The sequence below is a fragment of the Archocentrus centrarchus genome, chromosome 6 (assembly GCF_007364275.1).
Source record: "Archocentrus centrarchus isolate MPI-CPG fArcCen1 chromosome 6, fArcCen1, whole genome shotgun sequence".
Lineage (NCBI taxonomy): Eukaryota > Metazoa > Chordata > Actinopteri > Cichliformes > Cichlidae > Archocentrus > Archocentrus centrarchus.
In genome coordinates this window covers 3,833,273-3,852,178 of record NC_044351.1, presented here as the reverse complement: position 1 = coordinate 3,852,178, position 18,906 = coordinate 3,833,273, and the positions used below count along the sequence as shown (strand labels likewise).

Genomic DNA, 18,906 nt, shown 5'->3' with positions numbered 1-18,906 from the left:
TAGTTATAATGTGTGTATAAAGGATGAGATCACTGTCTTTATACACACTTTTGTCTTCGTCTATTGACATTTTATAAAGTTTTTTAATGTTTTTTGGACTTTACAGTCAGTTTATTTTAGCTACAATTTTGTTTATACTGTATAACCAATTGTGTGGATTATATTAAAAATTTCAGCTAGTTAAATATGTCATTCCAAAACTATGGACAGTAATGTGCTGCTGAAACAGCCTCTAGTGGTGGTAACATGGCTGCATGGCTTTTGTGTACAAAATCTAGGCATCTAGCTGTTATCAGAGCTGTGTCTGTTATTCAAATTGAGCTACATATTTGTAAATTGTAATATACAAAATATCTTCACCTGACAGAGGAGGCAGTTCAGAAGTTATTGGAAATCATACCTGTTTCCCAAATGTCCTTCCTCAAATATAAAAATCTGGTGTCAGTGAATCTATTCAAAACATTTAGAATATTGTGCAGGGCAAGATTCAAGATTCAAGAGACTTTATTTGCCATTTGTAGGTTTGAGTTCACAGGAATTTTTGTGCAGAGCTCTTTTTAAAGTTACTTAAGTATGAAAAGGATGATTTCTTATCTGGTGCTCCTAATAAATATATATTACAGAGTACCAGGTTAATAGAGATTGTGAACAGCAGTTATTGCACACTTGCACACAGTGGATATTGCACAGATAATGAAGTGTATATTGCACATGTAGATCAAACAGATATTGCACTGATAAATGCTGTTTCAAGAAATAAAATGTTGCACATTAGGTTTTAGTTGTGTGAGAAATATTGCACAGTGGATTTTGGTTGCGGCAAAGTGTTCACACTTCAGTTCACTCTGATTTTCTCTTTGTCAGAAGGACAAAAGTTCATCCAAAGGTCCAATAAAATACATCAAGTAAATGTAGATTCAATGAGATGATGTTTTATGAGTTGATTTAGAAACAAGGACATTTCTGAAAGGAGAGAAAGAAAAGGCCAAGTGAAATGTTTTTATGTACTCAGTGTAGGTTTGAATCATTTCTATCTAAAAGACTCGATGTCAACGGGCAGTCTTCTTCACATAATAAGGTTAATTATGGAGTTCCACAGGGTTCAGTGCTAGGACCATTTCTCTTTACATTATAGATGCTCCCCTAAGACGGTGTGGTTGTTGGGCGTTTCCCTTGTAGGTGCTTTGAGGTAAATAAATAGAAATAAATAAAAGTGAATTTTATTGCCTTTTTATTGGGGAGTGTGCTAGATGAAGTTGTGTTTGTAAAATGCTGGAAAGCTAGGTGCGTGTTTGTGGACTGTTATTTACAAGCTTGTGTTTCTCAAATGATATAATAATATTATCCAAAAATACTTCCTTAATGGGCTACAATAGTGGCTTTCCAGTGTTCTGTGCTTTTCAGTTCTTTTGACTGTTGGTAAATTAAATAGCACATTTGTAGCATCTGCACGTATATTTTTTTAATTCAGTAATCTCAACTTTCATGTCATCTTATTAAACCCTGTCACCTAATACAACTCTTACCGCCTCAAACTGTACTGCACTTTACTAGTGCCTCTCCTATCATCTGTTTCACTGTGTGCATGTAAATTAGGCAGCAGTCGGGCACTGCTAATCAAATGCACTTGACTAACTGATCACCAGCAAGTGTGACCATCATGTCCCCACAATTTCACCCCAAGGTCAGGCCCTGCAGCGCTCAGAGAAACTGCAAAAAAGAGAGCTACACTGCAGACTCTACAGTTAGCATGTTAAATATTAAACTTTTTGACAGCACATTTAAAAAAAGACCTAATAAGTGTGGTTTGTTTGGAAGGGTTGCCAGTGGAAATCACATTAATTCAAGTTATTGCAGCTAAATATGGTTTTACAACCATCTGAATCACAGGGTGTACTTAGTTTTTCACAGGACTGCGGAGAGAGTCCTGCACCAGCTGACTTACCTGTTAAATACCTCCAAAGGGACTCGACTTCTTTGCTCCCTCCATGGTATGCTAGCGTACCCAGCAGTGCTAGCGTACCATAGCATATGCTGACATATGCCACATTAAATGTAGCATGATATGGAATTGAAAATATTGGACCCACAAATTGGTCTTATGTCACAAATCCATGGCCCAACAATTTGAACCAGTATAAGACCAATATCTGATACAATTATCAGATTTATTGTATGCAAAGCACTATAGCTGTATAGTACAGATCTTTGCTGTTGTTGTTTATTTTGAAATTAGGTGTTTTGGCTTCATATATAAAATATCTCTCGACGCTGATGACTGCATTCTGAATGTCTCCTCTAAGACATCCAGCAGCAAACTGGAGAGTAGTGTGAGCACAGGAGAGATGACAGTCTGGAGCAGTCGAACGTGTTCACACAGCCCTCCATCTGGACCTTGCTCTATTTTATCCACTACATTTGGGTTGTAGATTTATTTTCTCTTCATGAAGTGTTCTGCACAATATCTGCTTGTATAAATTTGCTTCTTTTTTTTTTTTTTTTTTAATTTTGCTGCAGATACTATTGACACGATTTCATTCTGCTTTTCGTTTTAGTGAAACCCGGCTTTATTATGCATTATTTTGCTCATCAGCATGAAGCAGAGAACAGGAAAGAGAGAAGAAGGAAAGAAAGAAAGCGAGAGGGTGAAGGGTGCGGAGGAGGGACGTTGCTCGGAGCAAAGGTCATCAGTTGAATGACGATTTCTGGGATGAATCATCTACATGGCACAAAGCCTAGCTTGTGTCACGCATGGCCCCCTATGAGTTTGTGTGCGTTCAGGCATGCAGAGGAATTCCCCTTCAATGAATCCTCATAGCTGAATTTGTGTGAAAGCGTTTTATTGTTGCTAGGTCAGAGTACCTTCTGCCTTTATGAGCACTCTGATTTAGTTTTCTTTGTTGACTTTAGGACAGTGCATCTGAGAGTAAGCATCACTGGCCCGGAGTTCTGCTATAGGACATACGAAGCAAAGCACCACAGGAACTGATGTGCACTGGGAGAGCAGGCCTGTGCGTCAGAGCCTAAGAATCAGGATCAAGACCGTCGATATATGCTTAGAACAACACAGTGAGGATGTTACTCTTTAAAAGATGTCCAACATGGAGCAGGACATGCTCTCTAACAAAAACTTAATTCAGTAGCATGTTTATGGTTATGCCCTGATGAAGATAATGTTCATAGCAATGTGAAACTAAACTACCATGTTAAACTGAGTTTAAATGATCTCAAATAGTTATTAGAAAAATATTTTGACTTTGGGCAAATACACTCATTTACTTTCAGTGTTAGAGAAGAAGGCCCATTACTGCTTATGTCTGTATGGTAAATTAGAAGGAAGAAATATGAGATGTTAGCATAAAAACTGCAAACAGGGTGATACAGCTGCTGCGGAGTGAGAAACATGCAGCAGAGGCTCACTGGAGTGTTTTCTTCCTTTTTTTCGCCTCATCTAGAAAACAAGAAGATATATAAATAGTTTTAAACCATCTGGCTCCCTCAGCAATGTGTGGCTGTGTTACAGATAAGCTCATATAATAACTTGAACATTATGTCACAGTTCATTATTGTATATTGATATACTGTTAGAAAAATATCTAATCAAGTGCTTGAACTGTACAGAAAAGGGCTTTTGTTCTATAATGTTAATAAATGAACTCATTTTAAAATGGAAGTTAAATTATGAAACTGTATGAACAGAGGGTCCCCCTAGTGGACGATGCAAAGAGTGAAGCACCGTTTGATAAAGAGCACAAACCCGTAGAAGACAAACAGAAATCATTTTTCTTCTCTCGTTAGCGCCTCAGACTCTTAAACAGAGCTCAGTGACTCCATATAAACCTGCTGCAAACATTCACCTTAAAACACAATGCAGAATGGAAAGAAAGCAAAAACATGCAAACAAAAAGAATCTGAACGTAACCAAGAATAGAAAACTCAGATTCAGAGGCACAACCGGACCATGACAAAAACTCCTGTCCTTGCCTGTAATGTAGTAGCTTAATATACAAACCCAACTCCAAAAAAGTTGGGACGCTGTGCAAACTGAATGTAATGATTTGTAAATATTTCAAGAAAAAAAAAGTTGGGATAGGACCATGTTTACCATCATATAATATCGCCTCTTCTTTTAACAACAATCCATAAACATCTGTGAGAGCCGCTGCTGAACTTTTGGGAGAGGAATTTTGTCCCATTTATAGGATTCTAGCTGCTCAGCAGTCCCGGGTCTTCTTTGTCCTATTTTCCATTTCATGATGCTCCAAATGTTTTCAGTTAGTGAACGTTGTGGACCGCAGGCAGGCCGCTTCAGCTCCCAGAATCTTCTACTGCGAAGCCACTCTGTTGTAAAAACTGCAGCATGCAGATATTAATTGTCTTGCTGGAATATGAAAAAAAAAAGATGTCATCTGCATGGCAGCACATTCAGCACTGATGGTGTCTTGATGGGCAAGCTGCCAATTCATAGGGACTGATGCACCCCCATACCATCAGAGATGCAGGCCTTTGAGCTGAACGCTGAGAAAAAGTCAGACGTCCCTCTCCTCTTCGGTCCGGAGGAGGTGGCTTCCATACTTTGACCTGACCTCAGAACAGTTTGCTTCAGTCCATTTTCAGTGAGCTTTGGCTCAGAGAAGACAGCCGCGTTTCTGGATCATGTTTCTTCTTTGCATGATGGAGCTTTAACCTGCATCTGTGAGCGGTGTTCACAGACAGTGACTTCTGGAAAGACCACGGGCATCCAGTAGTTCCAGCTTTGTCCCTTTTCTCCAGAGATTCCTCCAGATTCTCTGAATCTTTTGATTATATTATGGGCTGTAGATCATAAGATATTCAAAGTCTTTACAATTTTATGTTGAGGAATATTATTCTGAAATTGTTGCACAGTTTGTAGATGCAGTTTGTTTGGAGCGCCTCTGCCACTCTTTCTGAGAACATGTTCAGGTGAAAACCGTAATCGTCTGATGCGTTTCGGACATTCATTTAAACTTTAGACATTTTGAAAACGGGTTCCAGAGTGGTACATTTTCAAAACGCTGCGGCCTCCGTCTCCGTCCAATCAGGGAAAACAGGAAGTATTGGCACATGTGTGCTGTGGTCGTGACTACTATTCTCATTCGTGTCTATAAGTGGGAGCGTCTGCACGCACGCGCATGTTGTTGCATTAAAAACACACACTGCCAACTTGTGGCCTGGAATGGAAACTGTAGCGTTTTAATCAGCATCTCTTGTGGTTCCGTGTGCAGCGATAATTTTTATAATGTTGCCGTCTACAGTGTTGGCTGTAGCTCAGGAGGTAGCAGGTCACTGGAAGGTTGGTGGGTCAATCCCAGGCTGCTCCAGTCTGCATGCCAAAGTATCCGTGGTCAGGATGCTGAACCCCAAGTTGCTCTCAGATGCAACTGTCGGAGTGTGAATGGGAAGGTTAGAAAGTATTTAGCTGAGGAAAATGTGCTTGTGTGACTATGGATGAATGAGGTGTGTTGTATAAAGTGCTTTGAGTGCTCCAAGTCTACATAAGAACCAGTCCATTTACCATTTACATGTGTTACATTTCAAAAACGAAAATGGAAAAACAATATAGTTTCCAGCTGCTTGTTCTCATGTAAACATGGCCTAAGATGCTCTTAATATATACAGACATGTTACTGACCTGTCAGTTAACCTGATTAGTTCTAAAATGTCCCTCCAGCTGTTTCTTTTTAGCCCTGCTTACTTTTCCAGCCTTTCCCAATTTTTTTTTTAGATGTGATGCTGCCATCAAATTCAAAATAATCTAATATCCATCCATCCATCCTCTTATCCTATTCAGGGTTACGGGGGGGGCTGGAGCCTATCCCAGCTGACATAGGGCGAGAGGCAGGTTACACCTGTACAGGTCGCCAGCCTGTTACAGGGCAAACACAGAGAGAGAGACAGACAACCTTTCACACTTTCACAATTTAGAGTAGCCAATTAACCTAACCCCAGTAAGTGCAGGTCTTTGGACTGTGGGAGGAAACCCACACAGACACGGGGAGAGCATGCAAACTCCACACAGAGAGAGAGGGGGGGGGGTGCAGTGGTGCTAACCACCGCGCCACTGCACTGTTTCATTTTTCATGAAATAATAAAATATATATCGGTTTAAACATTTGAAATGTTTTCTATGCTTTAGTGTGAATAAAATTTATTGCATTTTACACAGCGTCCAAACGTGTTTGGAGTTAGGTTTGTAGTTGTGTCTGTAGTTTACAGTCAGTGTCCTCCAGCCTGTTTCTGCTGCTGCTGCTCTTGACTATTTATAGAGCAAATGACTTTTAGATTCAACTTTTTAAATTTAACAGCTATTAAATTAATTGGGCCACCTTTTAGGGGGAATACGTGGGATGCGGTTTGTTTCGGTGTAATGAGGATGGAAGGACAGCAGAATGGTACTTTTACTGTGCAGTATTGAACAGCTGTTGTGGTTTCCCAGGCTGGCTGGTTGACTCTGTAGTCAAACCACATAATACACAGTTTAAACAGGCAGACAATGAGGCACTCTGGTTTCCAAGACGACTATGTCAGAACCGCTGCTCTGTTTTTACTGTCCCATGTGCAACTGTGTGTCGGCGGCATGTTTTAATGAGACTGAACAAACTTTAGTCTCCATTCATTCAGTGTAAAAAGCAACAAATTCTCATTCAAAGAAGAGAAGCCTTTTTTAGCCTGATGAAAGGCACTGCAGATGTAATAAGATGAGGAGTTTGAGCTTTGTTTGTGCAGCAATATTTCTGTAAAGATTTTCATTGTCTGAATTGAATATCGATTATCTCTGGTTGTGCTATCTGTCCTCCTACCTCTGTGCTCTCTGTGCTTTTATATTCAGGTGGTAGTTCCTACCCGTGTTGGACAGGTGTATGTGTACGACACAGTGAAACCAGACCAGGATGAATATGACGTCCCGCCCAGACTTCAGCCTCCGACTCAGCCAGACATATACGACGTGCCGCCCGCCCGGCAGCCATACAGCACACAGGTCAGACTGCTCATTCTGTGTGTGTATTTGTATTGTTCTTCCTGCTCATTGTGTTATGTTCAATCTATGAGTCACTTTGAATCATCACTCAGTAATCAGTCATCACCAAATAAACGTCATACCTGGTTTTACTTTGACAGTTTCCTCAGAAATGTATCTTTTTTTTTCACTTTCTTTTAAATGTGATTTACTATCATAATCATGAAACAGAAGTTACTATTAAATAAAAACTGTAATATTGTAAAAGAATGAAGCAGAACAGGTCTGTCCCAGCTGACAGTGGATCAGATTTGAGGAGCGGCACTTTCTGTTTAGTGATAATGTGATAATAGTAGAGTATTAAAGTGGACACAAGAAGGTAATAGTACTGAAACAGCCAGTTATTACCACTTAATTACAAAGTAATTCAATTTGAATTACATCAGGCATCTCAAGGTGCTTTAAATTTGATATCAGGTAAAATCCATGTTGTATCCATGTTTTAAAGGTTGTAGATCTGATTCTGGTTATTACACAGAAACAATAATTTAATAAAAAGGATTAACGGTTCACACATCAAACTCCAGTTTTCTTATTTATTGTGTCTACTGGTGTATGATGTTTGGAGCACACCTGCTCTTCATCAGGTAATGAAACACAGGGCGGCACCATCTTACGTGCTGTAATTGCATGGATGTTACTTGATATTATTTTGCTAATTAACTTCTTTAACGTTATTACCCCTTAATAATATAAAGTGACACCTTTTGGGGGTGTTTTGGTTCAGGAATTAATTATTTTTATTCATGATTCCCATTTTCAGAGGCTCAAAAGTAATTAAACAGACTAACTTAATTTTAAATATGAGTATTGTTTCTAATACTTGGATGAACATTTTTTGCAGTCAGTGACTGAAGTCCAGAACTCGTGGGCTGAAGCGATGCTCTGCTAGTCCTTTGCTGCAGCCTCCCTCAGATGCTGCTTGTGTCTGAGTCTCTCTTCATTTTTGTCTTTAGTAACTGATCAGGTGACTGACTTAACCATCAAAGAATATCCTGTTTCTTTGCCTTGACAAACCCCTGGGTTGCTTTTGCAATATTTAGTGGCTTCCTCTACATCACAACTTCAACTTGCAGACAATTGTCTTTGTTGCTTTTAAATAACATAACTCAACATCTGCAGCAACTACAAGTCTTAACGATGGGATTTCAAATAGATGTTATTTCTGTCCTTTTATTAATGTTTAGGTGTATGACACTCCTCCCATGGTGATGAAGGGCCCCTCTAGTGGTCAAGATATATATGACACCCCTGCAAGCAGTGAGAAGAACTCACAGCAGATGGTATGGATTTAGATTTAGGAGTTATTATGCAGTATGACAATCTTAGAATTGCTTGATGCTAATGTGTGTGTGTGTGTGTGTGTGACTGATAATATAAGACAAACTGATTACTGGTGCACCCACAGGGAAATAGTTTTGTTAGTTTTACAACCTTTGTTAGACATGCCGTACATTCAGTGGGAGAACCACACAGTCCTGAATTCATTTATTTACAACATAACAAAATAACGTTAATATACTGGAATATTCAATATTGCAGTCAAACAGTTGCTTTTAGTGGAGCCTGCGTTTCTTCTGTAGGTAAGTGAGGAGGCTCACACCTGAACTCAGTCCTGGTTAAAAGCTGTGATCAAATGATACCGTATGAAATCATGCACCACATATCATTACACTTGTAGAGACTGTGTGGTAGAGACTGTGTAATTATCATATTAAATGTGTTTCATAGTGTGATTAAAATTAATCAGGTACATAAAAAGATCAAAGAGAAGTGATACTTGTAACTAGCAGTGCTAGAAAGCAGTTTTGCCCACATTATAAACAAGCAAATAATAAATTTAACACTGTGAATACAAGATATTTCTCTCTCTGCCTCTTCAGGTCTATGACTTCCCCCCATCAGTGAGTAAAGATGTCACTGATGCTCAGCCAATCAGAGAGGAGACGTATGATGTGCCGCCACACTTTGCCAAACTAAAGCCCCAAGTCCCCGTCTCTCCAGGCCAGTACTTGCACAGCAACCTCAACAGCAATGACGATGAGCCGCCAATTCCAGAGGATGTATATGATGTCCCGCCCCCAATCCTCACTGATAAGCATTATCATGGGGACAGGGGTGGAGCTAGCCAGGCCCCTCAGCAGATCTATGACATCCCGGCTACACTGCGTCCCAGCCAGGACGTCTATGACTTCCCCCGGGAACGAGAGGAGACCGGAGAGAGGGCTGAACAATATGTCTATGATGTCCCACCGCAGGTATGACGGTTAAAGGGGCAACTTGCTTAAATGCATGAAATCGAGATCCATCTCTATGCATTCAGTATAGAGACTAATGCTGTTAAAGTGATTCTGTCATTCAGACATAGGTCACTCTTCGGTCAGTGGTCTTGACAGCCTTGTTCAGGCAGGCCCACAACAGTGATAGACAGAGCCACAGTATCTCACTTTAGTTCAATTCAGTTTTATTTATATAGCACCAAATCACAGCAACAGTTGCCACAAGGTACTTTTTATTGTAAGGTAAATACCCAGTAATAATACAGACAAAACCCCAACAATCAGAAGACCCCCTATGAGCAGCACTTGGCATCAGTGGGAAGGAAAAACTTCCTTTTAACAGGAAGAAACCTCCAGCAGAACCAGGCTCAGGGAGGGGGGGTCACTGTGGGAGAGAGCCAAAAATGAATAACTAATGATTAAATGCAGAGTAGTGTATAAACAGAGTGAAAAGAGGTGAGTAAAGAAGAAACACTGCTGCTTTTGCAGCATAACTAAGGTAGGGCAGTCATAATTCATGCATGAAGCCTATACTTAAGATGCTTTCAGAATAAAGCATCAGAGTAGGAGCCATTATTCTGCAGTGATACACGTCCACCCTGCAATACATCCAGTGGTCATTAATCAATAATGTTTAATCAAAGCCTTTATGATTATTGTTCAGCTAACATTAGAACAAATTAGATTTCTTTATTGTCTGGGTTTAGCCAGTAATAATAATAATAATAATAATAATCCTACTGAGATAGCAGTACCACAAACTCAAAACATCTCAGATATACTACAAATACAACATAAAATATAAATCACATCAAATACGCAAACAAAATACTAATTACAGAAAATATTAAAGCATTAAGTGGCTTCTCAGAAGAGAAGATGATGAAGAAAGGAGTTTTCTAGTACTGTGGTTTTTTCTTTTTTTGACTGCTTTGCAGGTCTGACTGATTCACAATTTAATAATTGTCAGTTGGACCTGGATGAATTAAATTTTTCTACTCCTCAGTCCTTTTCTGTTTATTATTATTATTATTATTCTGTCTGTAATAACTTAAAAAATGTATTTTTTAATTTATGTTCTGTCTTGCTTCCTTGGGAAAATAAGATCACCGATGCTGTTACTGATGAAACAACACAGCTGAGCACAAAGTCAGGAAATAGGGGACCGCTGATTTTGCTTATGTGCATTCTGTCTTTATCCAAATAGTTTCCACATTATTTCAGTGTTAATGTGTTTTGCAGGTTGTTCGTGATGCCCAGTCAGCCAGTGAAGAGCTGTCCGTGTCTTTCAAGCGGCTGTCCGCCTCGAGCACAGGAAGCACAAGGAGCAATCACTCAGCTTCTTCATTAGATATGGTTCCTGTCCGCGACACCACCTCGCTTCCTACCCCTGGCTCCGTTCCAGGGAAACCCCTCCTCTTGGAAATGGATCAGGCCATGGAACGTCTGTCTCGTCTCCAACAAGCCGTCGAGTCCAGTGTTTCTTTTATGATGTCATTCATCACAGGCAACTGGAGAAGCCCTGCTCATCTGGAGGGAAACCTCGCAGCCATTCATCAGGCTGCCGACCGGTTGCGTGCCAGTGTCCGAGATTTCCTAGAATTTGCCCGGGGCGCTGTGGCAAATGCTGCTCAGGCCACAGATCGCTCACTGCAGACCAAACTGGGCCGTCAGGTTGGGAAGATGGAGGAGATCTTCCAGAATTTGATTCGACATAGTCAGAGCTTAGATGCTGTTTCTTGGTCACCCACAGCCCTCACAACGCCAACACCAGGGGTGGATGACTTAGATCGACTAATCATGACGGCCCGAGGTATCCCTGACGATGCCAAGCAGCTCGCTTCTTTTCTCCATGGTAACGCTTCACTGCTCTTCAAAAAGACCACTCGCCAGCAGCAAATGCCCCTTCCTCCTATCCCAGGGGAGCTTAGTGGTCACATGACAGGATCTGGAAGTGGAAGCTATCAGGGAGGGGAGAAAGTGAACATTCAGTCACGGCCCCTTCCTTCTCCACCAAAGTTTACGGCTGCAGAAGAGGAGGAAGGTGTGGAGCGACCATATGAGACCACAGAGGAAGGATGGATGGAGGACTATGATTACGTACATCTACAGGTACACACACGTAGCAAAGTTTTAAGCTGTTTATTATGACATGAATCACATTTTAGCACGGCAGCATGACTGCATGTTTACATTATCGCACGTTTAAGACACCAGAGCTCCCAGCCCAACCCTCCACAGAGCCCGAGATACGTCATAACCTCATAGTGAATCATATTCAACATGAACTCATTCAGAGAAATGTGCTAAAATATCTGCTGATACTTTAGCTCAAGGAGGCTGATAGTACAGATGCTCCTGTGATGCTCCATGGTAAATGGGAGCACTGTCTCACCCCTGCACAGCAGTTACACATCGATTCTGACCAGATAAAAAAGCCACGTTAAGTACATGAAACACTTTTACTGTGTTAAATGTTGGTGTAAACACCAGTAAACTGCCCCCCACTTCCTTGGTAAATCAGATTATTATCTGGAACTGTTTTTGCAAACTGTGTCATTAAACAGTTAAACTAATACAAAACTGTAGTAAGACTGTACTACGCTGTTATTAATCAAGCAAGTCAGTGTTTTGTAGCAAAAAAATCTTCCAGCAGTGTCGTCATCACTACTGCGAGACATTACAAAGGCATACACATATACCAAGAAATGCCTTTAAATTGGCTGCTGTGTGTGTGTGTGTGTGTGTGTGTGTGTGTGTGTGTGTGTGTGTGTGTGTGTGTGTGTGTGTGCTGATCTGTCAGGGAAAGGAAGAGTTTGAGAAAAATCAGCGACAGCTGCTGGAGAAAGGCAACATCATCAGAAACAAGACACAATTGGAGCAGCAACAGGTACATGTGTGTGTCTTTGTGTGTCTGTTTGCTTTATTGTCTCCTCTGCCTTAGCAAATGGTAAATGAACAGTTACAGCATTTTTCTACTCTGAGAACTCAGATCTGTTTGTGCTATGAGCCACATTCACCCATTTACACACAATCACACTTTGATCCATGACTTTAAGACAAGTTGTGATTCGCTATCTTGCCCAAGGACACTTCAACATGTGGACACCGGAGGAGCCGAGGAGCAAAACACTGACCTTCTAATAAGTGGATGAGCTGCCTCCTACCCTTTAAGCCTGTCCAGCACTTTCCTTTATTAGTTCTTATATTTCAAAATCAAAGTAGATGACAGTAAACAAATAAATAGTTTGACAGATGACCTGCAAAACATGCTGACACACACAACTGTACACTGGTTATAAAATTCAATTCAATTCAATTCAATTTTATTTGTATAGCACCAAATCACAACAAACAGTCGACTCCAGGTGCTTTGACCCTACAATAATACAGAGAAAACCCAACAGTCAAAACGACCCCCTATGAGCAGCACTTGGTGACAGTGGGAAGGAAAAACTCAGTTTTAACAGGAAGAAACCTCCAGCAGAACCAGGCTCGGGGGGGGGGGGGGGGGGGGGGGGGGGTCATCTGCTGTGAGGGGGAGAGAAACAGGACAAAAGACACACTGTGGAAGAGAGCCAGAGATTAATAATAACTAATGATTAAATACAGAGTGAATAAGGTGAATGAAAAGAAACAGTGCAATATGTGAACCCCCCAGCAGACTAGGCCTATAGCAGCATAACTAAGGGAGGGTTCAGGGTCACCTGATCCAGCCCTAACTATAAGCTTGATCAAAAAGGAAAGTTTTAAGCCTAATCTTAAAAATAGAGAGGGTGTCTGTCTCCTGAATCCAAGCTGGAAGCTGGTTCCACAGAAGAGGGGCCTGAAAGCTGAAGGCTCTGCCTCCCATTCTACTCTTAAGTATCCGAGGAACCACAAGTAAGCCAGCAGTCTGAGAGAGAAGTGCTCTGTTGGGGTGATATGGTACTATGAGGTCTTTGAGATAAGATGGTGCCTGATTATTCAAGACCTTGTAGGTGAGGAGAAGGATTTTAAATTCTATTCTAGATTTAACAGGGAGCCAATGAAGAGAAGCCAATATGGGAGAAATCTGCTCTCTTTCTAGTCCCTGTCAGTACTCTAGCTGCAGCATTTTGGATCAGCTGAAGGCTTTTCAGGGAGCTTTTAGGACAGCCTGATAATAATGAATTACAATAGTCCAGCCTAGAAGTAATAAATGCATGAATTAGCTTTTCAGCATCACTCTGAGAAAGGAGGTTTATAATAAAGCTATTATAACTATGGGTGAACGTCTTTTTACAGTCATTTGGATTCATGTTCCACAGGTACAGTTCAGGTTAGCAGGGTGCGATTTGCTGGGGGGATGCAGAGGATTTCCCCCCCCTCTGGTCTATATGTCCCTGGCTCTGCTACCCCCACCCCCACCACAGCAGATTTGTACTATTGCATCTCTACAAACAAACATCAATCAAATCAGAAGCTCACAATCCCATAATGACAGTGAGTACTTCTGCTGTTTCCTCCCTTCCTGTCTGCACACCTGCAGATGTGGGTAAAAGAAGGCAATGCAGTGCAGGAAGGCAGGAAACGGCCATCATCAGAGAAACTTACCATATAGGAATGTTTAGGCTCCCAACACAACACAGATTGTAGTGCAAACTTCGTTACCAGCTACGCAAAATTCTTTTAACTATAACCCACACTGATCTTTTTCACACATATTTATTCAGCACTTTTCTCTGTGCACTGTTATCTTATGTATGCCTACAGCCAATTTAGAATCACCTGTTAGCCTAGCATGCCTGACTCGTGGGAAGAGGCCAGAGTCCCCAGCTGTGACTGAACTGGCTACACACTAGTTGCTAATTTATGGTTTTTCAGATTTAGCTTTGCTTGGTGAAGCGTTAACTCTCTGACAGAAAACAACACGAGTTTTTCAGTGGCAGTAAAATGATAAATCCAGTGTTCCAAGAGGGAGTTCTAGGGCTACTTTTATTTTACATTTTTACATTAAAATGAACTAAAACTATAAAATCAGATTGGCAGAAACCATGAGTGGAACAGGTGCTGCCATCACTGGTGGAAATTACACTCTTCCATATTTATTTGGCCCGTTATCATTCAGAGCTGACATGAGAAACTCCACTTTAATAAAACCTCAAGCGCACGTAGATTCTGCTGTGTCCAGTATCGATTAATAATTTTGGTTTAATGATCACAAACTGGTGCTTGTTTGAGTTTTTTTAATTATTTGCTCATGCCAAATTATCAAAAAAGTACCGAGGGTTTTAGGTTAATATTGTGAGTGACTGAGAACAGGAAGTGAAGAACATTTTATTGGCTAATTTAAATTTTTTTTAAAGTAAATCCCAAATTGCTGTCATTGCACAGTGTGGTTATTAACTGTGTCCTTCCTCTTCATCATTTTCCAGATCAAACAGTTTGAGCGGTTAGAGCAGGAAGTCAGCCGGCCAATCAACAACGACATGACCGGCTGGGTCCCATCTCCGCAAAACCCTCTGGCCAACTACCTGGCCCAGAACGGCTCTGGAGGCCCCCCCGCTTCCAAATTGTGCCATGGTGACCGGCAGCTCCTCCTCTTCTATCAAGAGCAATGTGAGCAGAACGTCACCACGGTGACCAATGCCATCGATGCCTTCTTTACTGCTGTCAACTCCAACCAGCCCCCAAAGATCTTCGTGGCACACAGCAAATTTGTCATTCTCAGCGCACACAAGCTGGTTTTTATTGGTGACACTCTGTCACGCCAGGCCAAATCTCCAGAAGTGAGGGCACGGGTAGCCCAAAGCAGCAACACCCTCTGTGAAAAACTCAAAGACATTGTGATCAGTACGAAGACAGCAGCGCTTCAGTATCCTTCCCCCGGAGCAGCCAGAGAGATGACTGAGAGGGTGAGGGAGCTTGCAGGGTGTACACAGCATTTAAAGATGGTTCTGGGACAGCTGTTAGTGATGTAGGGGGCTGAGGGAGAGGGGGAAAACAAACCAAACAGTGACACTAACAGAACGTTCCAGAGCCTTGGAGCAGGAAGTCTTCCCAGTAACACTGGGTGGACCACCTTCTATACCCCATGCAGCACTAGGTAGGAGAACCTGGAGTTTGCTGGATCACAAGTGCTGCAGGAGGTTGGAGTCCCATGTGCCTCTACAGGATGAGGCTTTCTATCTCTTACACTCCTGACATGCATGGAAATCCTGCGTGATCCTGTCCGCGGGGTCTGGGACCCTATCTCGGACTGGGAACACCGATCTTACTTCCATCCTTTGCTTCCTCCCTGTGCTGCCTTTCACTGGGACCATTCCTCTTTTATCCCATCTCCCACTCTGCACTTTTTATTCTAAACAAATTGAAATTAACATTTTATCTTCAGTGGGCTGGGCCAAAGGCTGTAAAATAATCAGTGTAAATATTTAAGTTACCTATGTATTCAGAAAATCAGAAAAAGAAGAAGACTGTAGAACGTGCAGTACGTACACACAAGAAAAGACGGGAACATAACTGTAGTTTATAGACATAACAGCAGTAATTGTCATATTGCTATACCGTATAATTAATATGTAATATGGCTCTGATTCTTGATCCTAATATAATTATTGTTATGGATGTGTAAATTTCAGATGATATGTATGGCTCTATGTTGTAGAATGTCTGAACTCTTTTCCATCCCTGATAAAGGCACACTTTCCGAAATCCACACAGGAGCACAGGAGTGTGTGGTTCACTTAGCTGATTTCAGTCCCCCCAGCATGCAACACTGCTGCCAGAACAAGCCTCCATAGCTGTGCAGCTGTAGTGCTGCAGATGCAATTAAAGATGATTTCCCTGCCATCTGAGATGTTTATTTTTATTTTATTTTATTTTTGAAAACTGTATGTATTTTTAATAGGCATGTAAAAGTAAAAAGGAATGAAAGAGTTTAAAGACAGCAAATGCAATTAAGCCTGTATTTCTTTTTTCTCTGGCCTGGTGATATTGTGTATTTTTTATTAAATAGTTGAAAATGGCATGTGGTGTCTGACTCAGTGCAGTTAGACAGGTATCTGTTTTGCCATCATTTCCTAAATAATAACCAAAGATTATCTCAGTATACACAGAAACTAAACTCTGCATCAGTTTTTCAGCGAGAGAAGACGACGGATCAAAACCATAACCCACAATTATTTTGGTTTCAACCTGAACTAACTTTTAGTTTTGCAGACACGTCTTTGGTAACTTGTAGTGGAAATTTTTCGAAAGGCCTTTGCACACCGAGCGTGTCGTGAGTGGGACTTTCACACATATTTCAGGATGTCGGGGCAGTCTGAGCTGTTTTGGCTGAGCTGGGACCACATCTGAGGAGGCGGAGAAATCATATCACAGAGGCGATTGATCCAGAGGAGCGTCTCTGTGTCTGAGGTCAAACTTTCTAGTACTGTTTGTATTTCACTGTTTATTCACTACTGGTGCGCGATTTGAGCTACGCGCGCTTGTTGCCAAGCGTCTGATTGGTCAGATCTGTTTCTTCACACACAAAAAAATCTGAAATATTGAGCTTGTTCCAAAACAAATTAATGCCACAGATTAGTCCTGTGAAATTACACAGTCAGTGTGAACACTGCACTAAGAATAGGCGAGTCCGAAAAATAGTTTTAATGCACGAAATATTCCCACAAAGTTTAAAGGAAAACTGTCATTTGGCTGTCAATGGCATTCAAGAAAGACCAGTGGTCATGTGATCTGACAGGTTGGGAACAACCAACAGGTTAACCAGTTACCAGATTTAAAAGAAATCATTCCTGTTTCTAAGAATATTTTGATGATGATTTACAGGTGCCGACATATAACATGTATGAAGACTGCAGATTTCAGTCAGAGAATCATTCCAGAAGACCGGGCAGAAGTAAAATGCATTTAAAGTCGTGTTTGTCACGATGCCTCTAAGAACCAAAATAAAAGTCAGAAATTTCAGATGAAAAGAATAACCCACTGTCTCTGCTGTAGGAAATTATTGTCTCCACAGACGTATTTCTGGATTCCAGATTATTCAGAGCAGTTTCATTTCCGCTCTGCTGGACCTACAGTTCAGTTTACGTTCTTTCAGAAAGCTACAGCAGTGCATGTAAACAAAAAAACGGTTTTGTTATGTTTCTGCTCATGCATGTTTTTCTCTAATTCTAATTTTAAACTTAAGAAATCATACGTCTATTAGCCTGACAGCTACCAGGGGATGGTGTCACCCTGCCAGTCCAGAAGCATCCCACTGTCTTTGTCACCAAGTCCCCTGTCCCGGGTGTCCTGGGTGGTCAAAGGAGCCCGGGGGAGACAACAGACACAAGAAAGAAGTCAGTGTAAAGGAAAAGGGGGTGGGAGAGAGAGAGAGACAGGCTAACAAGCTAAAACCTAAAAATGAATTCTGTTTGGTTTGTTTCAATTTTATTGAATTAAATTATCACTATTAGAGAAATTGATGGTGCAGTGGTGAGCACTTTAGCCTGGCTGGCTCGAGCCTTTCTTTATTGAGTTTGTATAGTCTCCCACCACTGTGTGGGGTCATCCTTGTATTTAATTTAATATACATTAAAGATATTACTAAGCATCAGATTAGATAAAATGATCAAAACTGAAACAGAAAATAGGCTCAGTAAGTGTTTCATACTGTTTGTTGCATTATTACTGAGCACGCCTGTGGAGGCGGAGCCAGTCTTACTTACCTTATACACAGTTAAGCTAACTAGTAACTGCAAGTGGGAATGTGATGCTAGCATTTACTTAGTGCTTTTCAAGTCTAGTTAAAAGTATAATGACATAAAGTTTTACATAAACACAGAACTTGTGACTTACTTTGAATTGCTGGAAAAAAGAATCTTTATGGACTCTTTATGCAATTCTATTTATATAGTACCAAGTCACCTCAAGGCGCTTTATGTTGTAAGGTAAAGACCCTACAATAATTACAGAGAAAACCCAACAAGTGGGAAGGAAAAACTCCCTTTTAACAGGAAGAAACCTACAGCAGAACCAGGCTCAGGGAGGGGGGGGCATCTGCTGTGACTGGTTGGGGCTGAGGGGAGAGAGACAGGACAAAAGCCATGCTGTGGAAGAGAGACAGAAATTAATAATAACTAATGATTAAATGCAAAGTGAAAAGAGGTGAATGAAGAAGAAACACTCAGTGCATCATGGGAACCCCCCAGCAGTCTAGTGCTGTAGCAGCAAAACTAAGAGGTGGTTCAGGGTCACCTGATACAGCACTAACTATAAGCTTTATCATAAAGGAAAGCCTAATCTTAAAAATAGAGAGGGTGTGTGTCTCCTGAATCCAAGCTGGGAGCTGGTTCCACATGAGGGACAGAGGGAGAGTCTTTAGGGCTGGTGACCGTGTGTGGGTATACAGCTGATGGAGGAAGGTTGCTCTAAGTTGGACTGCCACTGGGTGGGGGCCTGCAAAGGGATACAGTACAGGGTCCAACTGTCGACCTAGGGGGGTGATTGTGACGTTGGCTAAAGATAGATGCCATTCTGTGCAGATGTTCTGTAACTTCCCACTGTTCTACTGTTACCTGAAAGGGCTAGGCAGGTGAGTAGCTGAGAGGGGAAGGGGGGTGGGATAGTGGTGTGTGTGTG

At 41.3% G+C, this 18,906-nt stretch overlaps 1 protein-coding gene across 3 annotated transcripts in view; it reads left to right on the top strand.

Moving 5' to 3' along the window:
* The window catches only part of bcar1 (BCAR1 scaffold protein, Cas family member), a 55,917-nt gene extending 39,638 nt beyond the window's left edge, over window positions 1-16,279 (top strand). For 2 of the 3 annotated variants that reach the window (XM_030731865.1, XM_030731864.1), the window contains exons 3-8: window positions 6,851-7,000; window positions 8,227-8,322; window positions 8,923-9,297; window positions 10,561-11,430; window positions 12,122-12,214; window positions 14,715-16,279. In XM_030731865.1, coding sequence (XP_030587725.1) covers window positions 6,851-7,000; window positions 8,227-8,322; window positions 8,923-9,297; window positions 10,561-11,430; window positions 12,122-12,214; window positions 14,715-15,260 — 2,130 coding nt within the window. In that variant the 3' untranslated portion in view covers window positions 15,261-16,279. The remainder of the gene's footprint in view (window positions 1-6,850; window positions 7,001-8,226; window positions 8,323-8,922; window positions 9,298-10,560; window positions 11,431-12,121; window positions 12,215-14,714) is intronic. The other variant, XM_030731866.1, reaches the window with a different exon arrangement.
* Window positions 16,280-18,906: the final 2,627 nt, after the last annotated feature.